General features: G+C 46.5%; 1 protein-coding gene across 1 annotated transcript in view; it reads right to left on the reverse strand.

Annotated features, from left to right (window-relative positions):
- The window catches only part of NEDD4L (neural precursor cell expressed, developmentally down-regulated 4-like, E3 ubiquitin protein ligase), a gene marked incomplete at its 3' end in the record, with an annotated part of 54,995 nt that overhangs the window by 13,253 nt on the left and 19,456 nt on the right, over nucleotides 1-22,286 (reverse strand). The window contains exons 4-13 of the mRNA XM_010188263.1: nucleotides 12,837-12,887; nucleotides 10,797-10,858; nucleotides 10,593-10,692; nucleotides 9,586-9,752; nucleotides 8,840-8,972; nucleotides 7,519-7,695; nucleotides 5,208-5,282; nucleotides 3,306-3,365; nucleotides 998-1,129; nucleotides 429-548 (exon numbers count right to left, since the gene is read on the reverse strand). Coding sequence (XP_010186565.1) covers nucleotides 429-548; nucleotides 998-1,129; nucleotides 3,306-3,365; nucleotides 5,208-5,282; nucleotides 7,519-7,695; nucleotides 8,840-8,972; nucleotides 9,586-9,752; nucleotides 10,593-10,692; nucleotides 10,797-10,843 — 1,011 coding nt within the window. The remainder of the gene's footprint in view (nucleotides 1-428; nucleotides 549-997; nucleotides 1,130-3,305; nucleotides 3,366-5,207; nucleotides 5,283-7,518; nucleotides 7,696-8,839; nucleotides 8,973-9,585; nucleotides 9,753-10,592; nucleotides 10,693-10,796; nucleotides 10,859-12,836; nucleotides 12,888-22,286) is intronic.

The following is a 22,286-nucleotide window of genomic DNA, read 5'->3' on the forward strand; positions in this document are numbered from 1 at the left end:
TCTTTGCTGATTTTTAAGGTTCAGTAAATCATTGTCTTTGCATAAGCAGCCACTTAAGTTGTTCCTCAAACATGCTGCAGTGAACATAATTCAACAGTATTCTGAATTACTTGTAAAGCTACTTAAAAGAAATCAAATATCCTTTTGGAAGATGAGGAATATAAAACACAATCAGTGTCTTAATGCAAAGATTTTCCGAACTCAATTGCTTGCATTATTTTCAAAGTTATCAGCATAAATATTTCAACTTAAAAAAATATTTCTGATTTTACATACTCACAGCACTTAAAGGGAGTCACAACAACTTAGGCTTCAGACACACACGCAGATTATGCTTTAGCTCACCAAACCAAATAATCACTCACAAAACACATCATCCAATGATGATAAAAGTTCAGTAATGCTGCTGCACAACACGGCGCCCTCACCTCGAGCGGGGCCGACAGCGTCACCGTGGGGGAGCTGAGGCTGCGGGGCCGCCGGATCTGGGGCTCGCTCAGGTGGTTGCTGCTGTTGGCTGCAGACCCCACCATGCCGTCCTCTGCAAGCTACCGCACAGCAAAACCAATGGGCAAACGTCAGAAACACGGGTCATCCAGAGCCACCACCCTTAAAAATGGGGCAAGTATCTCCTCTTGTTACGAAATAGTAAATACACTTTCTAAAAGATCAAGCATTTAATTCCATTGGAAGGGCAAACACAGTATGGTACCATTAACAGATCGACACAACTTCAAATTCAACCCTATGGAGGCATTTGACTCCTTTCGTTAGTTCGTATGTACCTGTCTGTAAACTCCTTCCCTTGGAGCAATCGACCCAATCTGTACCTTACTACATTTAAAAGCAGTAACACATCCCGATCACTGCAGTTCTTTTACGATTGCCCTGAGTTGCCACGACAATGCTGAGGATGTTATTTTTTCACGTTTCAGAGTTCTGAAGAGACCCGATATCAGTGCACCAATGGAAACAAAGCGCTGTAGCGGACCCGCACCTGCATGATGGGCCGTGTCCACGTTGTGGTTCGGTTGTTGTGGTTGACGTAATACGTGCGGCCCTTCGCATCCTTCCTTTCCTCCCAGCCCGAAGGCAAGCCCGGTGTGGTGTGTACGTAGGCCACGGAGGGCTGCGCAAGGAGGAAATTACTGTATTATTTTATAATAGCTAAAAAAGTACATTGCATAGGTCTATTGTTTAAAAAGAAGAACTTGTTAACTTACAACACTCTTAAACACAACAAATACACTGTATCTGATTCCATTTCCTATGAGCGCTTCTTCAAGTACTTTTAAGCCAACTAATTTTTTCTCACAATGGAACTTTTGATTCCCCTTTGCACAGATTCAGGTGTCTTGTTCAGAACGCAGCTGAGTTCATACGTCCTTGAACTTTTTAATTTGTAGATAAGACATAACGACAAGAAGTTTTAATTATTTATTCCTTAAAAAGGTGGGTGTGTTTTCCCTTTATTAGCATGGATAAATAAGAACTGATGTAACTGTGCAGTTGAGTCAAGGAAAAAAGAGCTGATGTACTACACCAGGAAACAGAAACCAGCTGAGGAAAGCAGGGAACAGCCCCTGAAACAAACCACGAGACTCTCAGGGATTTGTTTCCTGCCACTTCCCACTCGTCTCTGCTCACGGAGGCAACAGGCAATGGTGGGAACCCCCCCCCTTCTCCAAGACTGCTCTTGTGGTTTCCAAACCGTCACCCGGTGGTCAGTAAGGCCCCAGCAAGTGGTCTGAGACAGTCCACAGATGATGCTTCAGTTAAAAATGAGACAATGGAGGTATCTGATAGTCCGTGAGAAACCGAGGGCTGACAGCGAATCACAGACTTCCTGGGCCAGCGCTACACGTGCTCACACGTTTGCTCTGTTCAGGCTATTAATATTGCCTACGGTACGGAGTAAACAGATGGGGTGGGTAATTCAGAGATGTGAAATGTAAAACACTAGTAATTTAGCTGTAGTAACACACAACCCATGCTGCCAATTCCCACCTCCTGCTGGGAGGATACAGAAGCACAGGGAAGGTCTCGCTCTGCCCCTTTACGCTCTCCCAAAACTGAGCTGTCGCAGCCCCCACTCACTGCTCCTCGCGCCTTAACGACACCCAGACACCATCTGCAACACAGAGCCTGTCCTTCAGCGCGTGAAAAGCACCCTACCACTGCACATTTGTCCAGAGCCTCTTACCCCAAACTGAACACTTTTAAACAACGTCTGCAACGAACAGTGGGGGGAAAAGTGACGTGGTTAAGAACAACGTGTGACGAGAATGGAGCTGCTGGGACACACGGTGCATTAACGTGTTTTCCTCAGCCTCCTTTGCAGAGGGGTGGGAAAGGTCCCTGGGGACTTGCAGTAAATCCCGCAAAGCAAGGTGGTCGATAACCACAGAGATATTTCCCCAAACACGCACTGTACCTGCAGTACCCACACCTACTCCATTGCACGCACTCACGTAACAAATCCACTCATCTTCTGTCACTGACAATGTAAAACATCAGTCACTCTGAGCCATGGAAACAGGACACGTATCCTGTTTAAACTGCATTTCTTTCCCCGAAACAAATTACCTAGGTGTACGGATATTCATAAAAGCTACTTATGATAGTTGCTGTAAAATGATTTCTATCAAATAACTTGCTTCAGACTGACATTCAATCAGGTTAAAAAAGAATGGGGTGTTTTTGACAAGGTCCAGTATGAATAAACCCCACTGTCCTTGGAATAAAAGCACTTCCAGAATTTTACTGGATGATCAAAGTGAAAACTCAGCCTTGGGCTGCTGAACAACTGGAGAATGAAAACTGGCACTACACAAGACCATGAAGAGCTGTAAGATAAATCATTGCATCTCCACAGTCTCAAATTAAGATCACCTCCAAGACTTAAAATTAATGAGTCTAATGGAGAGTAAGAGAACACAGATGACAGCTAAAAACACAGCTACGTGTATGCTGATTTGGTGTCTCTAACCCCTGACTCTTCAGCACCAGTCTGTAAAGAATCAGGTATGGCAGCTTTCATTTTTTAGAAGCCTGTGGTATTTCCTTAGTGCACAGCTTTGTCAAAACTCAGTGCCACACCCACACCATTAAAACACGCCACTGTGTGAGTGAAACTGAAGCGTTTTGAGAAATTCTGAGAAAATTCGAATCAACAAAAAATAAAACTATTGACTTGGTGCCGTATTTCATTCAGCACACTGCTGCTTTGTGAGTTTTCTGTTGTACAAGACCTAAATCTCCCCACGTTTTATTTAGAGATAGAGCTTGATAAAGAGTATTATTACCGTAGGCTCCTCACCACCTGTGACAGTTGAAGAACGAGCTCTCCTAGATGGACCACTCTGCTGTCAAATGACAATTAATGTTACAGATAAGTATATTTAGTGATGAAGGTCACAGAAAACTGTCACATCTTTAGGAGCAAGGAATCACAGACACTCACATTTATTAAGAGAGAGCAATCAGATGGAAATAGCGCTTAAGATAATAGCAGAAAAGCTTGAGTCATCAATCAGCGATGACCAAGTCAGAATCTCACACAAAAAACACCAAAGGAACCAGTTTCAAGAGTTCTTGTATCCAATTCCATACCTTCAGCGTTGCTACTGATAATAATGAGAACATGTACACGTACTTAAAAACAAACCGGATACGTTCTGGTCATCAATAAGTGCACAGAAGTAGTCAGATGGAAAAGACAGAGTGAAGAACAGCACTGTATTTAGAAAGAGAGGATGTGTTTAACTGCTAGAAAATAAATTCTCATTAGCTTAGTCAGGGTTACGCACGGTTAAGTTCAGGACCATCCTTGTTTTAGAGCAATGCTTTCAATTCTGCTGTTTTGTTTCTGCGAATGAAACGAGGGCCCTACAATAACACAGCCAAAGCCAAAGCACCAACCCCGATCTGACCGCAGCAGTGACAGAAACCCAGGGTCCGTTAAGGGATCTCGGATGAAGCAGCAGAACCCCTGGAGCAGCCCTGGCCAGCACAGAGAGTTGGGGCGTAACCGTACCCAAAACCACACCAAAACCGCAGCGCTGTGCACCCAGAGGGGAGAGCAGGGGCAGGGACAACAGTCCCGAGCAGTTCTCAGACCAGAGCCCTCACAGGCATCTGGAGCAGCAAATGCAGAGAAAAAACTTCTACAACATGTGAAGAAAGGAAACAAACTCCTATGGTCGGTGGAAATGCCTGACCGAAAGCAACAGAAAGAAAGGGCCAAGGAGAGACAGCAGCTTTAATAACAAACTTACCAATATACTCTATTTACCCAATGATTCCATTAAAAAGAGAAACAAATTTGCTATTTGTAGGTCCATATGCAATATAATTCTAATAAAAGAATTGGGAAAAAATTCTGGAAGAAAAATCTATTTATTTTAAATATTAAACTGTTCTGAAAACCTGTACGGTTTTATTCCAAAGCCTGTCTTGCACATTTCTACTTTATGAAGTCTCTCTACAGCCTACCACCTCTGCAATCCTCACACTTGCATTGCAGGAAAAAATACACAGAGCTTCCTTCCTATCAGTTAGATCAAAGGTGGTTATGATGTGAAAGAGACTCTTTTTTAAAAAAAAATCTTTATATCTTTTCCTGCTTGAATGATCTTCTTAAATAAAACTGCAGAAGCAGCTGCTTACCTAAATCAGATTAAACATCTACAACAGATGCAAATCTGCTCAGTTCTATCGTATGAGGACTATCACAAAAAGTCTCCTTTAAACTACAACGGGGCAAAACACCGATGTTTTTAGTGCCATACAGATTTATATACGCCCAGTAAAACATATCTATGCACACAGAAACGTGTCTGGCAGAAGAGCGCTGTGGCTGCGCAGCTCCCAGTGTGGACGGTGCTGCCCCAGCTGAGAGCACCCCTGGAGCATCCCCTGCTCCACTGCCTCCACCCAGAGCTCAGTACACTGGACCTCCGTGTTAGATAACTTCAGTTTCTGTGACCACGCGCTCAGGCTGAAAACGTGTTGCTCTCTCATTAATGTCCTCTGGTAGCTGCTGACCGTGATGGTATTAATTTGGTATCCACTACTACTGGGGACAGTCGTATGCCCATACAGGTGCCTGCTCTATATCTGACTAGAACTGACCTAAGAAAAGATATTATTCAGAATCAGAGAGTGCTCAAGCAAGAAGAAATAAACAGAAGTTAACTTTGACTTACCAGGGATAACTGAGACTGCTCAGCAACCGTGTCTGTTACGCTGCAAGATCTTAATCTTGAAGAAGGATCTCTTTGCTGCAAGAAAAAAAGGAAAGAAGTCTTTTAAGTTAATGTGTCTTAAAACATGGGGCTTTATTCAGTAACTTTACTTTTCTCCTGTTTAATCCAAACCTCTAAAAACCAGTACTTATGTTGCAAAGTCTTTAGTTTTAATACTTCTACAGAAATGTGGCAAGCACTGAAATATCTAAATTCTCACCATTCCATCCTGGACTGTTTCAGATTAACTGAGAAAAAGAAAGTACCGGGATACGCAACCTGCACTCAGCCCTAGCATCCACGTTAATGTGCTACTGACCTAACCCAAGAGAGGAGGATAGGCAGGAAAATTACAGTTGTGGGATCAGCAGTAAAGAGGAGGATGAACTAAAGACATAATGAGACATGAAAATGCCACAGAACTTCCAAAAACTATTTGCAAGTATCTTTGGAAGATGTTTTGGAGAACCTGGAGGGAGCATAAGCAGAGGCAATGCATATCAATAAATCAAATACTATTGATGAGACCTCAAAGTCCTAAAAAATTATTACCTAAAAAATGTATGGTGTTTCATTTAAGACATCAAGTCTTAATTTTCCTCTTTGCCTTCTAGTTTTTGAACTTCCCAAGACACATCCTTCCTGATCAAGAATCATAAAGCAACCCTCCATGCAAGGTCATGAAGTGGATCTCAGCCATCGGGATCCTGGATCAAGAGGAGGTGCCAGGCGGTTGTACCTGAGCTCGTGGGTTACAGCTTGGGCGCCCCATACTCTTCCTGCCCCCAGGCTCAATCCAAATGAAGCTCCCGCCTGTTCCTGTCCTGTGCCTGCCAGGATCTGTTGTTACTGGGACCAACTGAGGCTGAGCTGTGGGACGGGGCCGGGGCGGAGGGGAGCTCAGCTCAGACAGGAGCTGCTGGGGCTGCACCCTAAACCCCACAGACCCATGCAGGCTCTGCAGGCTTCTGGGTGCCTCAGCAAGCGCCTGAGAGGAACTGCACTGTCTGATTCTTTCTGTTACTTTCAGTATCCCAACACCCTCACACTGGACAACGCACAGGAACACGGCTTTTAAATGCCTTGACAATTTCTTACTTTGCAAGTGTGGTCTTATTACAATTTCTATGGCACTGATAAGAAAGATGCTATCGCTTAATGGCTCATAAAAGAGCTAGTCTGTATAGGAACATAATTACTGAATTATTTTAATTAAGATAACTTTGCAGCTCTACCATCTGTTTATTTAGTGTAAAAAAGTGTAGGCCTTGATCTTGCCACTGAAATGATTTGATTAACCTCCTGCCCTCCAAGTGAAGGTCTACTAAAATCCGCACTCATCTACAAGAGCACAAGTGGCTCTTCATGCAGGCAGTTGGCTGTCAGAGCTGTGAGTTGCTAACTAACCTCTAGATAACATTCAAATCATTACGAGAAACCTACTGCACAGGCTCTTTGTGAGAAACTTGCATCTAATCAAGATTCTGTCTAATCGGAACAAGAGCAAACATGATTTCTTATCTCTTGAATTGCAAGGGTACCTTGATGGCATATTCCAAGTGACTAAATCACAGCATGACGTTCTCTTTAACACTGATCACTGTTTTCCTAGGCGGAGACATAACAAGTGTATTACCCTTATTTCCTGTGCTATCATCAAGCTCACAAACTAATGGATAACGCAAATATAGAGAACATCTTTTGGTTTCACTTCAAGTAAAACTCTTACAGATTTCTTCCTGATCAGCCATTTACAAACCTGAGGATCTCACCAGAACTACCTACTTTCAATTCTAATCCTTTCTTAGCCTTATAATAATTGATCCAGTAAACTATGAGGCGTTTTATAAAATCCTAACACAATAAAGCACATGCTTTAATGCAAACGTGTACAGATAAAATACTGAACTAAAGAGAAATTATCATGTAGTACAATGGGTGATGATTGAAAGAGCATTAGCAGTTTTTCCTCTCTCCTGAGGAAATTCTTAGCTGGATACTCTCTAGTAACAAATATTCTGTTTCACTAAAGGTGTAACAGTAGCTGAGTCTGAAGTTAAGCTCATGCAGAAGAAAACATTAAATCTAAACAGAAGGTTTATGTTGTTCAAGACAGTTTGCTCTGTGGTGAAATCATGACGCATTTTTTGGAAGATAACTTTGACTGTATGCTCAGGTTTTTGTGAGACCTGCAATTACTGCCCGTTCGTGTAAACGACTGAAGACCCCGGGCACAGGCGTCTGCAGACAGCAGCACGTCACCGTCACGTACAATCAGAGAGCTGAGCTGCTCCGCGCTGGAATCAGGAGTGACCTGCAGGCGTCGGCTCAGCTCCTCAGACAGCTCCTGGGGACTGGTGCGGGACACGGGGGATGCAGGGGGCGGCGGCAGGGACAGGCTCAGGGAGTCTCCACTGGCACTTGCCTCCTCCGAAATCGTTTCCCAGGGCTAACGGAAGAGAAGAAACTTCGTTGAAGATCTACAAAGACAGATGGAGATTTCTTCCCCTTTACCTCCTATGTGATCATCAGCCCTAACATTTAACAAAGTAGACCAGTCCCTAGGACACGCACACAAACATTCAGTCACAGGGAAAAACCATTTCCACATTGTCTTCAAAACGGCCTCCACGTTGATGACGACAGAAACAACTCAACACACAAAGTGAGGTAATGACAAGGTGCAATTAAAAGAGCTTTCATTAAATACTTTAAAAACACTTGAAATGTTGTTCAAAATGTTACTAATCCTCCAACCTTACTAAGAACTTGTAAGGAACAACAGTTAATCGTTGTTAATTTTAATTAACAGTTAATTTTAATTTAGAATAAAATGCATAAAAGAAAGTACTCTTTAGTATCTGCAAATCAGATACCAACAGCTGCTGAGTGCAACGAGCTTCAGCAATCTATCTGTTGCTCTGAAGAACGTTTAGTGAACCAAAACTGGCTGTCACAAAACACTCTGTGATTCACATAACAAAATACTCCTTAAAGCTGAACGGGGTCAGACTTTGCACAAACTCTCACTTAGGCCTACAGGTATCTACCAAATTTTCATTTAGTCTAGCTACAAACTAAAGAAACACTCACCCTGATTAATAAGATCTCAGAATTCTAACTAAAACCACATATTTTGGGGAAAAAATCAACAGCTTCTCTTTCCTCTAAAGAAAATGGAAATACTTGGCAGTTCCAGCCATGTTTCCCTTCTTTTTACAACTTGTTCCACTGTTATTCAAAGCAGAATATTGCAAGCGTTTCTATTGACATATATATAACATATATATATGTAATATATACATAACATACATATACACACATAACATGCAATGTTTGCACTACAAATGTTCCTCCCAGCATTTGCACAGTATTTAATGTTGTGCATACACCATGAGGCACCCACAAACGCGCGGGACCTTGAAAGTACAGCTCTGCTTAGGATTTTTACAGTGTCACTGGTATTTTACCTAGGCAGTTTCCATAAACACCATGGAAAACGTTACTAGGCGTGTTGTGTGGTGATTAGCGTACAAATGAGCACCACATCAGCGAGAATTCCCTCGGCTCCCACAGCCAGGCCCTGCACACACCTCAGGAACGTCTCCGCTCTCCATGGGCTCCGGCTCCAGGTCCTCACTGATGTGTCTGCGGGAGCGGAACCGCCTGTGGGCTGCTTCCTGGTTTATCTGTCTGATATTGTTGTCTGAATCAGAGCCCACATCACTGCGAGTGGGGAAACCAGAGCATGTGAAGGGGAAAAGAACAGCAATCAGGATCTCCTCAAATTAATCAGTTGAGCTTAATTAAAAATTCACCATTGACTTTTTTTCTCCTTACCTTTTCAACAGTATCTACAAAAGAAAGTAACTTATCCCTGTTAAACTACTTACTGACAAATTCCACACCTGTCTCCCAATATCCTATGGTACGTGTCAGTGCCCAGACTTCCCTCCCGCCTTTCCTAGAACTCCCACACCGTCTATGTGTAAACGTGATCTGCTGGTGTGAGGAAGTCTCTTCCATTCTTAAAAAAAAGACGTTTCCTTTTTGACTGAAGCTACCCAGACTTTGGTTCTTAATTTACCAGTTCATCTGAGAAAATTTTTCCATGAATAAAGCATAGGTTCAGGTACGCAACACAGCATCAAGATTACGATTACTCTGCTACTGAAAAGAATCGCGTGCCTTTATAAACTGCTTCATAAAAGTTGTGCTTAAGACTTTTTCCGGCCTTGAATGTGTAAATTCAAAATGGCTATGTTTGCTGGAAAAAATCACCGCCCTTACTGATAATTTTGCACACATCCACGAGACACTGCACTACGCTGCCACGTACATTAAGCTCGGCCGGTGCCACTGCGTGGTCCTGTTGTTGTGGTTGACGTAGTAAGTCCTCCCCAGGTTGTCCACCTTCTCTTCCCACCCAGGAGGCAGCGGTGGAGGCGGCAGCTCCTCCTGACGCTGCGATGCAGGGTCATTGGAATCAACCACATCCCAGCCGTGCTGAGGAATGGAGAACAAATACATTAAAGTTCAAGTTAGAGTTCATTCATTGTCACTTACAGATTCTGGAAAAATTTCCACAGAAGTTCAAATTTACTTAAACATAAGTCATACAGAAATAGAATGAACTCCGTGGTTACAGTGTGCACCCTGTTTCCATGACAAAACCCCTAAAATCCATCAGTGTCTGACAACTGGAATTCCCACACGTTTTGGGCGGCTGCCTGCTGCAGCGGTGCCATGAGCAGGCTCCTGCTCAAGAAGCCACAGAGCAGCAGCTGCTGCCAGAGCCCAGAGCTGGGGCTCAGAGCCCTCAGCCACGGCACAGCGAGCGCTGTGCAGCCTCGGCGAGGAGGGCAGAGCCAGGCTGGCGTGGCTGTCAGCCCTTGCTGCAGCCAGTTCCTACAGTGGGCATGGCTGATAAGGACTGAGAGGTCTTTAGACCTGCTGTCCTCGTGCGAGCTTTGTTCTCCGCAGCGTCAAGAAAAATGTTATAACATCTGCTTTGAAATGGCCTCTGAAGACGTGGTACCTAACACAGACCATTACGTGTATAAATTACGTGCACAGACTTTCTGAATTCTGCTTGGCATGACTTCCACTTCTGCTTGCTCGCAAACTGAGTCATTTAGAATTCCTTCTGGCAGCTGAAATACTCTGAGATACTTGAAATGGGTGAGAAAACACCAGGTTACAGTAAAAAAAAGGAAAGGGGGAATAAGCTGAGTAAGCTGCTACTAACGCTGCTGCCAGGGTTTTATACTGCAGAGGTACGACGTTTTCTACAATTATACTCAAATCCCTAATAACCTGAGCGCTACCACAAGCACTAAGCCTCACCTCAGATTCATCCCTCTGATCGTTGTCTTCCTCCTGGCCACCGTTTTTAGGCATATAAGCCATCTTCAGTCTCAAGAAACCCTTCACACGAGATTTGTGGCTAGAAGACAAGGAGGTACATTTCACTCAGCAACCCTTCTATAGCTGCAAATCACAAACCTCAAAGCAAGAAATGCTTTAAAATGCAAAGGTGCTCCTGCTCACCTTCTTGGTCTGAGAAGGAAATCCTTAAACGTGTACGGCCTTTCCATGGTCGGGTCTTCAGTCTGCAGCATTAAGAAAACAGCAGTTACAGGCAGACACAGCAGCACTCCCACCAGAGCTGAAGCGGTGCAGCCGTTCCCAGCCACAACGCGAGGTGTCACTGCAGCCCCCGGGGACAGGACCCGGACCCGCACTGCTCGCTGCACAGCGCTCGCCGCCGGAAAACAGGGGGAAAGAGCAGCCAACCCAACCCCTTCCAGCTCTCCCAGGCACCCACCGGTGCCAGAAGAGGCTGCAGCCATTTTGAAGCAGCACTTTTTCTGCATGTTAGAAAGGGATGAAATCAAACCCCTCCTCAGTTGGCTTCCATTGCTAACGCCAAAGCAGCCGAGACTGGGAAATCTTTCATGCTGCACATAAGTAGCACTATCAGGCTGACAGAGGACGTCTTCTGATTTCCACTTAATTGTAAGTTTCATAAAGCCTTAAACCTTGAAAACTTCTCATTACATGAGAATTTCAGCTTTCTTTTCAAGTAAGTTACATCCTTCATGCCTGTGAGAGCACAGATGCTATGGGTACACACTAGGAGTTTAAAATCCAGTAGGTAAATAAGCCAATCAGAAATGGGTGGACACACTGAATCTGTTGATAGTTTGGGGTACTTTATTCTGATTGATCCTATGATTTGGGCTGACAAAACTGGGTAACAAAAGTTGTGGGTAGCTCTCAGTACGTTGTGCTCATCTGCCATCCGCTGCATTACATGACAGCGTATCTGTAAATCCCTTCCCAGCCCTGGCCCTGCGGACTGGAGCCCAATGCTTTAATGAAACCTTTCTAAACACAGAACAATCTCACTCCAGACTGTTATTCATTTACAGCTTTGTTGTCTGTTGTACTTCAAAGTCAATAAACAAGAATTTAAAACTCAATCCTAACTCACTATCTCAGTATCACACCAAACATCACACAGACTTTGTTCACTGAACTCTTATCCTGCACTGAGACCACAGACTGTAACCAAGTCAACCGTACATCAGAGCACGTGTGACTGACAAGCACTGCTTTCTAGTGCTCAGTTGTCTGTAACACAGGTGAAAGAAGCTGTATACTTTAACAAAATTTGTAGATAACAATTAGATAGCATTAGAGAACACAAGGATTTTGACAAACAAGTCAGCAGTACCAGCAGGAGAGAGCAAACATTTGTTAATATGTACACCATGATGTCTCTTATTAAGGTACCAGGAGGATGAATGAGGAAAGTATTGATTAGAACATAAAGACACACAGCACATTCCCCTGAGCATCAAATCAGCGTGCACACCTTAACAAGCACATAAACACCAATTAGCACAGGGGCTGAGCGCATCCCGGGCTCGTGGAGGCCCTGTTGTGGTACAGCTCGAGGAGAGCGGCTGCTCTGAAATCTGGGTTGTGAGCTGTCCTGGAGGATGTTTTTGGGAAAAAAGTGGCTCTGGAGCTGCAGAAATTTTCAGTGAAGATGGAGAGAGGGGAACCACATTCACCTTCAGAGAGCCTTGAGGAATTGGGAAGTTCTGGCTTGCAAAGTGTCATCATTTTAGCACAGTGAATGTTATTCTTCAGTGGCAGCTCAGTGCCTGAACCAGGAAACAACTGGTTCAACTGGAAGGGACAATCATTAAAAAAGGAAGAAGCCAGAAGATTCCCAGGACAAAAATCCCCACAGTGGGTGAGAAACAACCACCCAGCAGCCACGTCCAGAGAAGCTTCCCCAACCAGAGCAGGGTTTTAGGAAAGAATTGGAATGAGAAGTGGATCCTGGATGCTGAGAAAGTCAACAGATACCAGAGAGCAGCTGCCTGCCTTGTCCCTGCACCACTTCTACCAATTCCTGTGCACGGTGGTGCTTCCTTGCCCATAAGATTTTATTTTGAGCCTCTAATGATGCGATGTTGGAAATGTTCAAGAAAATGTAACTGGACTCCTTATGGAAGTAAATTCTGCGTAACACTGGGGCTTTTCCCATCTGGGGATGACAAAAGTGCTGCTTACCGGAAGGTGACTGAGCGGCACATCCACCTGGCCCAGGAAGTCGTCTCTGGTCTGTCAACAGAAAAAGGAGTCATTTCACCTCTGAGGGCATCTTTACACCACAATAGCAAAAACAATAAACACCAACCCAGACAAAATGGATGAGATGGTTGAGTACCATCATTCCAGCAGCTCCTGGTTTCTGCCCCGTTACTGCTGCCCATGACCCGTGTGGTAATTCCTCTAGTGGAGCAGAGCTGACGGTGGCAGCCGCGCTCGTCGCGCTGTGCCTGATCTGTGGTGTCTGCAGCATCACTTCAACGCCCCAGCTGTGCGCCATGCCCATGCCACAGCTGTGACCATGAGAGGACAAACACGGCCCTTCAGGGGATCCGAGCTCCCCCGTCCTTGCAGCACGTGGTGGTTGTGGAGATGCTCAGACGGGCCCCAGGCAGTGTCTAGTCACCCACTTGTGCCCCCACTTCACCAGCATGAGAACCCGCACAAGACCCCTCCGTGTGCTGCTGGCGATCTCCTTACAGGGATGTGCGGGAGAAATGGAACAGGAAACATCTGCAGAGGTGAACGAACTAAGGATAGGCCTGGAGAGGGAAAATGTTACTGATACCACTCACTGCAGGGCTCCAGAAAGCCCAGAAATGGCTCTCATCAAAGTTCTCACCAAACAATAAAGTCTGTTCAACCCATGTATTCAATAACACCAGATACAGCATTTCTAGCTGAAGACATTCCCATACTGAAGGGACTGTGATTACTTTAAATAACATAACTTTAAAGCACTGTCCAGGTGTTATGTTTATCACTCAGAGACACCTCAAAACCATTCAGCGTTAAACAATTTTTATAATTAACTGTGTTGCCTGAAGAGCAGAGTTGCACCAGTAACTTCTATTGTCAATTCATCCACATCTCAGGGGTGATTTTTCTTTAAAACGTGGCTGTTACTATCCATCCAACTACAACACATCCCCGTGCACGCCAGAAAGGCAGGCTGGCTCCTGTCTGAATCATGTACACGTGGGTCTGTTGATTACTTGCTGGTAAGTAATACAGGGCAACCCAGAAATAAACTCAATGAAAAGCACAGACAGCAGAGTCAGGCGCTGCACAGAGATTCCCCCATCTCTCAGCACCGCATCACCCCAAAATGCCATGCGTCCAAGCGACTGCTGCTATGATAAAGCAGCCTGGAGCGTGACAGAGCGCTCACACTGAAATGAGCCACACGCCCCACCAAAATTCAGCTCATCACGAGAACAAGGCCAGCAGCAGGGGCATGCCAGGCTGCAGAGAGCAGTGGAGGTGGTTGGAGCAAACACAGAAGCAGCTGAGCCCACACCACACCAATATACAGCCAACTGCCCTTCATGGACAGTTCACCTTCCGACAGATTTCCACTGACCTGTCTGCACTGAGCCGAACCAGACACCCACAGCACCACTTTGGGCCACATCCAGGGAGGGCACCTTCAGAGCTGTGCGAGGTTGCCCACGCAGCAGCGATGTGGACGTGCTGGAAGTCATCCCTGCAGCTAATCTAATCTAATCTAATCTAATCTATGCATTGTGATTGCCATTTGCTCATTTATAACAGCAATTCACTGTCCACTGTTCACTGTCCTTCATACCCCCCTGTGCTGAAAACCATTGAAAATGGCAAAACCCCAACAACCCGGAGACTCCAGAGAGCCACTGAGGATCCCCGGGCGGTCTCTGCTGAGCAGAGAGGCCGTGGGAAGCCAGCCCCAAGCTGCGCTTCATGCACCAAATCCCAGAGCAAGGGGCAGCTTCCGAGCCCTGGCAATGGGGAGCCCACCAGGGGCAGGGGGGGTCGGTCCCCTGACCCCCACCAGAAGGAACCCTCAGGGTGCACCAAACGCCTGCCCTCAGGGCTGCATGAGCGTGTGTATGTGTATGTGTATGTGTATGTGTATCTGCTCTGTGCGCTGATCACCACGCACAACGTGTGCTTGCTACTGCTACGAATTTTGAAACTAAAACACTTTGCATTCTCCAATACTGAACTGGCTGTCAGGGCAAACCACCTCTCCCCGATACCGTTTGTGATCCCAGACCAGTCCAGCGATTCCAAACAACCTGTGGCTTATTTATAACCACGCTATGCACACAATTCCAGGAAGTGCATACTGCTGCTCCAAAGCCAAGTTTACATATTTCTCATAGCAGAGCATTAAGTTTAATATTAAAATTCATATTCTACAGGGTAACATCAGCAGAATTCTGTTTCTACTACAAAGAACGCATGAAGTGCCACGATCCCCACAGCATGGACAGAAACGGCTGTGCTGCGTGCCTGGGGAACACCACAAAAAACATCTGCACCAAGGAGCCTGCGTTTTTTCCCAATTTAAGTGAAAACGGCTAACAGCCTAACAACAGCTCTCCCAAAACGTCCTGTGTGGTTTGTAATGCTCCAGATCAATTGAGGAAGTTACGTCCTCCTCTGCTCCGAACGACCACGTCCCCGCAGGGTGGGTTCGTCTGCTTTACTGCTGCTCAGAGCTGTGTCAGGGACAGACGAAGCAACCTGCTCGGGGCAGAGGGGACTCCCAGCCAGCGCTGGGTTCAGTCTGCACACCACATGGCAAGCTGACAGGTACTCCTCATCATCCGTTTCAACTGGGAACTAAAGCAGGACAAAAGCCCACTTTGGAATAATGATATTTAAAATTAACAAAGAAGCTCGTGGCTATTTGAGTTCGTAAATGAGCATTAGTTTTAAAATCGGGTATTTATTCAGTTTTGGAAAGGATGTAAAACCTCGTTACTTCACATACCGTCCTATTTTCCTGCTAGCTCTCTCAAAATGAAAGGCAGCCACTTCTATTTTTTGGCACAGACATAAATACAGCCATCCTATTTAGGAAACCCAAATGTGTCCAACCGTTTACAGCTTATTTATGCACCAATCTTGTAGAAAAGCAGGACCAATGGAAGAATCCTTTCATGTCTCCTCCGTGTGCTCGGATACATCAGGCACGTCAGGTATTCTGTACGCTGAATGTTCTTGAGCAGTGACAGTCACAGATCCCACCAACGCAGACACCGCAATGAAACCTCATCGCTATCACCAAACCCCAGGTGTCGACACAATCCCAGATATCCAGCAGATTACATTGGGAAGAAGGATGCTGAACCTCTGAGGTTCATGAACCCATCCAGCACGAGACATTTGTTTAAGTGATGCCCAAGATAAGGGAAATAAAGGGAGACGGTCCTGCTTCAACGCTCAAATGAGGCAATTCTACAGTAAAATAAATCCACTACTAAATGTTTAATTCAGTCCGCAAGTCTGCATTCACCTCACGTAACAACACCAAAATGTCAGTGAATCCAACAGCTGCTGAAACAGTCAGGAGCAAATTGCCTCAAATGCAGCACAAGAACCACTTGGCACAGGAGTCCCAAGCAGAGAAAAATGAACCCCCTGCTGTCGCCCAAAACTCCCAAAAGTCCGACTGCAAACCCCAAGTCCTGCACACAGGTATGGGTGCACTGCAAGCACTGAAGGCGCGTGCTGAGAGCCAACAGGAGGAAGGATTTCGCTATCAACCACTCAGGCCCTGTGCGCATCTCAGCCACTACGAACGGCAGCACGGGCTTAGAAACCCCAGCCATTGCAGAATGACGCACTCCTGATCCTCCCATCCCACCTCCCAAACCACCAGGGAACTGCAGGGCAACGAACTGCTTCCCCTTGGGCACAGCACACCCAGCCTGCGTGGGGAACCGTCACACTGGGCTCTGGACACTCGCATGCTCGATTGCTGTGCGCTTCCCAGCAGAGGTCACAGGATCACAGCATCCTTACGGCTGGAAACGACCTCTGAGCTCATCGGGTCCAACCGCCACCTCACTCTGCCATGTCCCCTTCCAAACCACGTCCCTGAGCACCACATCTGGACAGCTTCTAAATGCACCCAAGGATGGTGACCACAGCACAGCCTGTCTCACAGTTTGCTACTGCTGTTGTGAGGGTCAGGCACTTCATCTTCCTTGGACTCAGAAAGGTAATAAAGGAGATACGTGCAAACCAGGAGGATAAGGGCAAGCAGCGCAAGTAGTAACTGCTAGAAGAAAGAAGGTACTAGTTCAAAATAGATTTAAGACAGAGTACAGGTACGTACCACAGCATAGTAAGAGTGTGTATTTTACCTATGGTATCATCAAAGATCCAAATTAGAAGATAGCTGTCATTAAAGGCAGCGGCATGAATAAACACTTCATTAGCATCAAGTGCTATTACAGTCAGTCACAACAGAACCACTTTACAACTCGAACTTGTGCCAAACAACTTACAATGCGAAACAACTGCTCAGAACATGGGAGACTGAGATGACAAAGTGACACTCACAAGCCAAATGTACACAAAAATCAGTCTGCAACTTCACATATCCAAGCTGTAAAGCCAGTAAGGGAAGCCCTGGATAAAGTTCCAGCACCCCAAAAGCCCTCAGTCGAGTAAAAAGTATAGAAAGGAAAGCAGCCGTCCACATCAGGGTACAAACCATCAACATGTAGTTGAAACTGAGGATGCATACACGCGTCTCAAATTTACTTGGTACTGACACAAAATGGGAGTCACATTTAGAATGAAAAAGGATGAATAAAGCACTGCGTTGACCTTAATTTCAAACACTGACGTTGGTTGTTTTCCAGAAGGAACGTGTCTATAGCTAAGCTGAAATTCAGTCTTGCACCTTCTGACCCCTAAGGTGCACTTCCACCATCGACTGCCATCTCAACAGCCCTGGGTCCTGTTCTTCTGAAAACCTTCCCGTTTCTAAGCCCAGCCCAATGTACCACGTTGGTAAAAGTGATCACAAGCACAGCAGCATGCCCAAACAGCGGTAAAAAAAGGCAGCATTTCAGCTATGCAGCAAAAGCTGATAAACTTGTACTTATTTATGCCAAACGCACAACTCACTCTGCATAACTGAAGACTTTCTTTCCACGTCAGCAACATGAATCCACAGAGTTGACAGCCAGGACACCGAGCACAAGACACAGCAGCTCATCCCCTGCCTGCTGTCGTGGTGTCAGCATGGACACCTGCCTGTGACCGGTGTCACCGAGGTGTCCACACTGCACTGCAGCAGCACGGCAACGGCTGCACCCGGTCATTCATCAGTAAACGTAGGAAAACCTACGAGAGAGCGGCCTGACTGATGTACGAGTTCCCGTCTACGCCATGATACTCCCAGGTACAACCACTGCAGGCAGTGTTCAGTGACAGCACATCCAGTCACTCCTCAGGCCAAGCTTTCTGCTTGTTTCCCCCTTGGTACCGCAGTATCTTGTGCCTCCCATTGCGCTCATTAGATCAAGCAATTAAGCGGGCCTTAAAACCAGAATTGCCTGATCAGTTTGGCACAGCTGGCGAGGATGGATGGTGGAGGGGAGAGGCGGGAGCGGAGCAGAGGGGCAGGACACACGTGGGTTCCCCCAAACGCTCCTGATGTATCCCAACATGCTGCTGGTCCCCTTGGCCTGGGAACCCCCCAGTGACGTCTCATCAATACCTCAACATGAACCTGAAGTAGCAGAGAGACCGGGAAGATGCAAAAAGAAAAGCAAAGCAAAGACACAGCAGAAGCTGTTGCTGTTTGGTGACAGTCCCTGCTGTGGAAGTGGGTCCCACTGGGCTGTGCTTATCAACAATCCCACAGAGGTGTTCAGAGATGTTTTGGTTCCCCGGCCAAATACCAGGCCGAGTAATAACACCCCACCCACCTACAGTCCCTTGGCATCTTCAGCTGATCATGATGTTCCCAGCTTCCTGACCTGAAAACTGCTGTGTACTATTTCTGTGCGCTGCTCCAACAGATGCCACGCTCCTGCCAGATATTGCGTGATTCAGAGCTGGCCGACACGAACCCTATCATAGATTTTACTGGTTTTTAATCCCTGCAGCTTCTGCTTTAAGTCAAATACTTGAAAGTCTACGCTCTTCTCAGAGCACAGTGCCCTGCACCATGTCTCAGAGCACAACTGTGCCTAAACCATCAGGGTTTGGGCTCCCCAGGGCTGACAGCAGACACAGGCTGAGGAGGTTCAGAGCCCACCTTGTATTTACATTTAATTCCAAACAAATTAAAGCTATGTTATTTCCAAATCACGGAAACACCACTGGACATCACCGGATGGGACAAGCAGGGCTGTGTGCAGGACACTCACGGCTCGTGACGTGGTGGCTCTGGGTCCCAACCCAGTGCCTGCACGGGCAGCGACTGATCCGGCTGTGCTGTGGGGCCGGGGGACGAGGATGGGCATGTGACATAACTGCTGTGAGACCACCCTGTCCCTGCAGTGCTGCCCCACACACGGACGGGCTGGGGAGGTGAATGCACGGAGAAGGCTGCAGAATGGTGTGCGCACACCTGTACCCACCGACTCTAACTGGGTTGTACTGGACACGTGCGAACGAGAGACCCTCAAGCTGAAACCCAAGCTAGGTAATAAAAACTACAAGTTGTTTGGCATTCTAAACTCAAATCTCAAGTCCTGTGGGTGCCTACAGGTCAAATCCTTATTCTCTGCTGTTTCGGTCCTCAGCCATGTGCCCTCATGCCACCACACCACGCGAGGGGCTGTTATCACCACAGGCAGCGTTAACGCCGCAGCCTCAGCTGCGAGGAATGAGGAGAATGGCAGCGCAAATCATCCCCTGGAGGTGCAGGGACACACGGGCGCTGGGGACACGCGGCCACGCTGGGAGCTGGCGTTTTCCACCGGTCAAAAGCAATGGCACAGGGCAAGTGGGGAGGAACCGGCCAAATAAACCCACCTGGCCAGGACAAATATCAGCCTCAGAGGCAATCACCACCAGAGTCAGCAGCCAAACTGCTGGAACACAGAGAGGAAAATGGAGCAAGAATTAAGCACATTTCACTTCTGTGTTACTGAAGCCATGCACTGGAGAAACGAGGGACCATCACTGCCAGGTGCCAGGGAAACTGCTCCGAGAGCCTCAGAGACCCGTCCAACACGAGTACCTCAGAGCTGCACCTGCCACACAAAAAATACCAACCCAAGAGCAGGAAATACCTGCTACCTTGAGCTGAAACCACACCAGATCACACACTGCACTTGACAGAGAGAGCTCCTTTCCCCCCTTGATTACCAAACACAGAAACACATGACAGTCGTGTAAACATCACACGTTCATTACGTTATGAAGAAAATCGGCACTCATTTTATAAGAGCAATTACTCTAACGCTGGAAACCACTGCTGCATTAAAATAATTTTACAGATAACACAGTAAAAATCAGTCATTTTGTCCTCCTCAGCAGGGAAGGTGTCTCAAGCAAACACCAGAAGAGATGGCAGACACAGACAGGTTCCCTCTGCCCACACAACAGCGACATCCCCAGGCTCCATCGTTTGCCTCAACCCCCAGAGCGCTCAGACTCACACCTTGGTGGCTGCCTGGGGAAAACACCAGGCTTTACCTCTACCGAAGGCTTTAAAAATGAAGGGGACCTCAAAAACAAAGGGGGATTTGTGTTCATGGAAGTATTTTTAAATTTTTTAAAACTAGCAGCAAAACATTATTTTATTAATTGAAACATAGCACATTCATCCTTAACTGGTGCTGACTATGCTCTTAAAACAGTAGCCATCACAGATGTCTTTCTCCATCTAAGGCATATCAACTCCCTGATCTCAATTTGCATGGATAAGGCATCAGTGACAATTTCATTACAGGCATTTCTCATCTGATGAAGGGGATACCCCACTGAAATTCTTAGCAGCCAGTTTCTGTCTGTCTCCTCACTGCCTGCACTGAACAAAGCTCTTTCTGTTTCCATGAACCTAAAGACATTCTGGCAGCTGCCAGTGCAACCTCTCCTTTCTTAACTGCAGTATTTTCAGCAGTGCTTCCTAGCTCCCAAGCACAACTAAAATGCCATCTCTCCATATGATAATGATGGCAGCTTATCAGACTTCTGCAGTTCATCTATACACCAGGGCACAAATGCGCCAGAGCCCGACCTCTGGGGCTGCCCCCGCATCCACTGCACACCGTTAGACACCCTGAGGATTGATGATCTGCGACAAGAGAAAAGGACAAAATGCAGACAGAGGCCCTTCATGAATCCAAGCAGAGACAGAAGACATCATGGAGAAGTTGCAGTTTCAGAGATGAGGCAGCAGGACTCCAAAATTGGCAGAGCTGAGTGAAAGATCCATTTCCTAGCAAGCACAGCCAGCCACGACAGCGAGATCCTTACTGAAAGGATTAAGCAAGCTGCACTCCACGAGCATCAATGATTTAAATTCTAAAATATTCTCTTGCCTTGCCACTGCTTATTTAAACATACTAAAAAGTACCGGGCACCTATGCCAACATCTGCTGCATTCCTGAAACGTGAGTAACATCCAAAAACCCTTCAGACGACGCCTGGGAAAAGACAGCAAGTTAAGGACTGATTCCACTCACTGTAATAAACCAGCTTCCTCTTCAGATCCCTGTAACAACCGAATGTGTGCCTCAGCAGCGCTGGGAGCAGGGTCAGGGGTACCCGAGGCTGTGTCAGTGCCACACCAACATCTGCTGCTATCGCTGCCCCCAGGACCCGCTGCTCTGCGGGACCGAACGCACCAAAGGGCACTGAGGAGCGGGGCAGCCTGGGCAGGGAGGAAGCTGAGGCCAGAGGGTCCTTGGGGCTGGCCTGAGATGTGGGGGATTTGGAAAACAGGAACGGAAGTGCCCAAGTGAGAGAACAGGCAGAGAGTCCAGAACAAATTCAATGCATCAGGGCAGCTTCTGTCCTTTGTTCCACGAGAAATTAAGGAATTATTCACAAAAAAATATCTAAGAACAAAAATTAAAGCATCTTCTTATAAAGTAGAAAAGTGATGATAATTTGGCACAATGTGGGGGTCAGTAAACACCAACAACCTTTTCTGTGACCATGTGAAGAAAATTACTGACCAGTTGCGACAGCTCACAAAAACTTGCGAAATGCAGCTAAATGGAAAGTACCAGCACCCATCATCGTGGGACCCAGTGCGGCCCAGTTAAGGTCAGGGAAATGCAGATTTTCCTCCAGCCGTGCAGACTGAAAGGTCTAAAGGCTGGGAGCCCAGCTCAGGTTTCCTCTGGCAGACCCCAACCTCCGGCCTAGGAGGGAGCTGCCCCAGCCCCCGCTGCCAGCAGAGACAGGGCTCAGTCACATCAACACGTTTTGGGATCTGCTCAGACCTCTGACAACAACGGACAAAAGACCCTCCGTTGTCATTTCTTCATTTCTCCTTTGCACCAATCTACTTATCCTACCTTTTTCTATTGCTGAGAGATGTCCTACTTTTGCTGTTTCCTTTACTCAGACTTTTGGATTTCCCTGGCCATCTGTCACCACCAATTTTTCTATAGATGTGCCTTCCAGAAAGCAACCGAGCAATGAAACCCTCGGAAGAGACAC

This window comes from Mesitornis unicolor, unplaced genomic scaffold (genome assembly GCF_000695765.1).
Source record: "Mesitornis unicolor isolate BGI_N332 unplaced genomic scaffold, ASM69576v1 scaffold13927, whole genome shotgun sequence".
In the NCBI taxonomy this organism is placed as follows: domain Eukaryota; kingdom Metazoa; phylum Chordata; class Aves; order Mesitornithiformes; family Mesitornithidae; genus Mesitornis; species Mesitornis unicolor.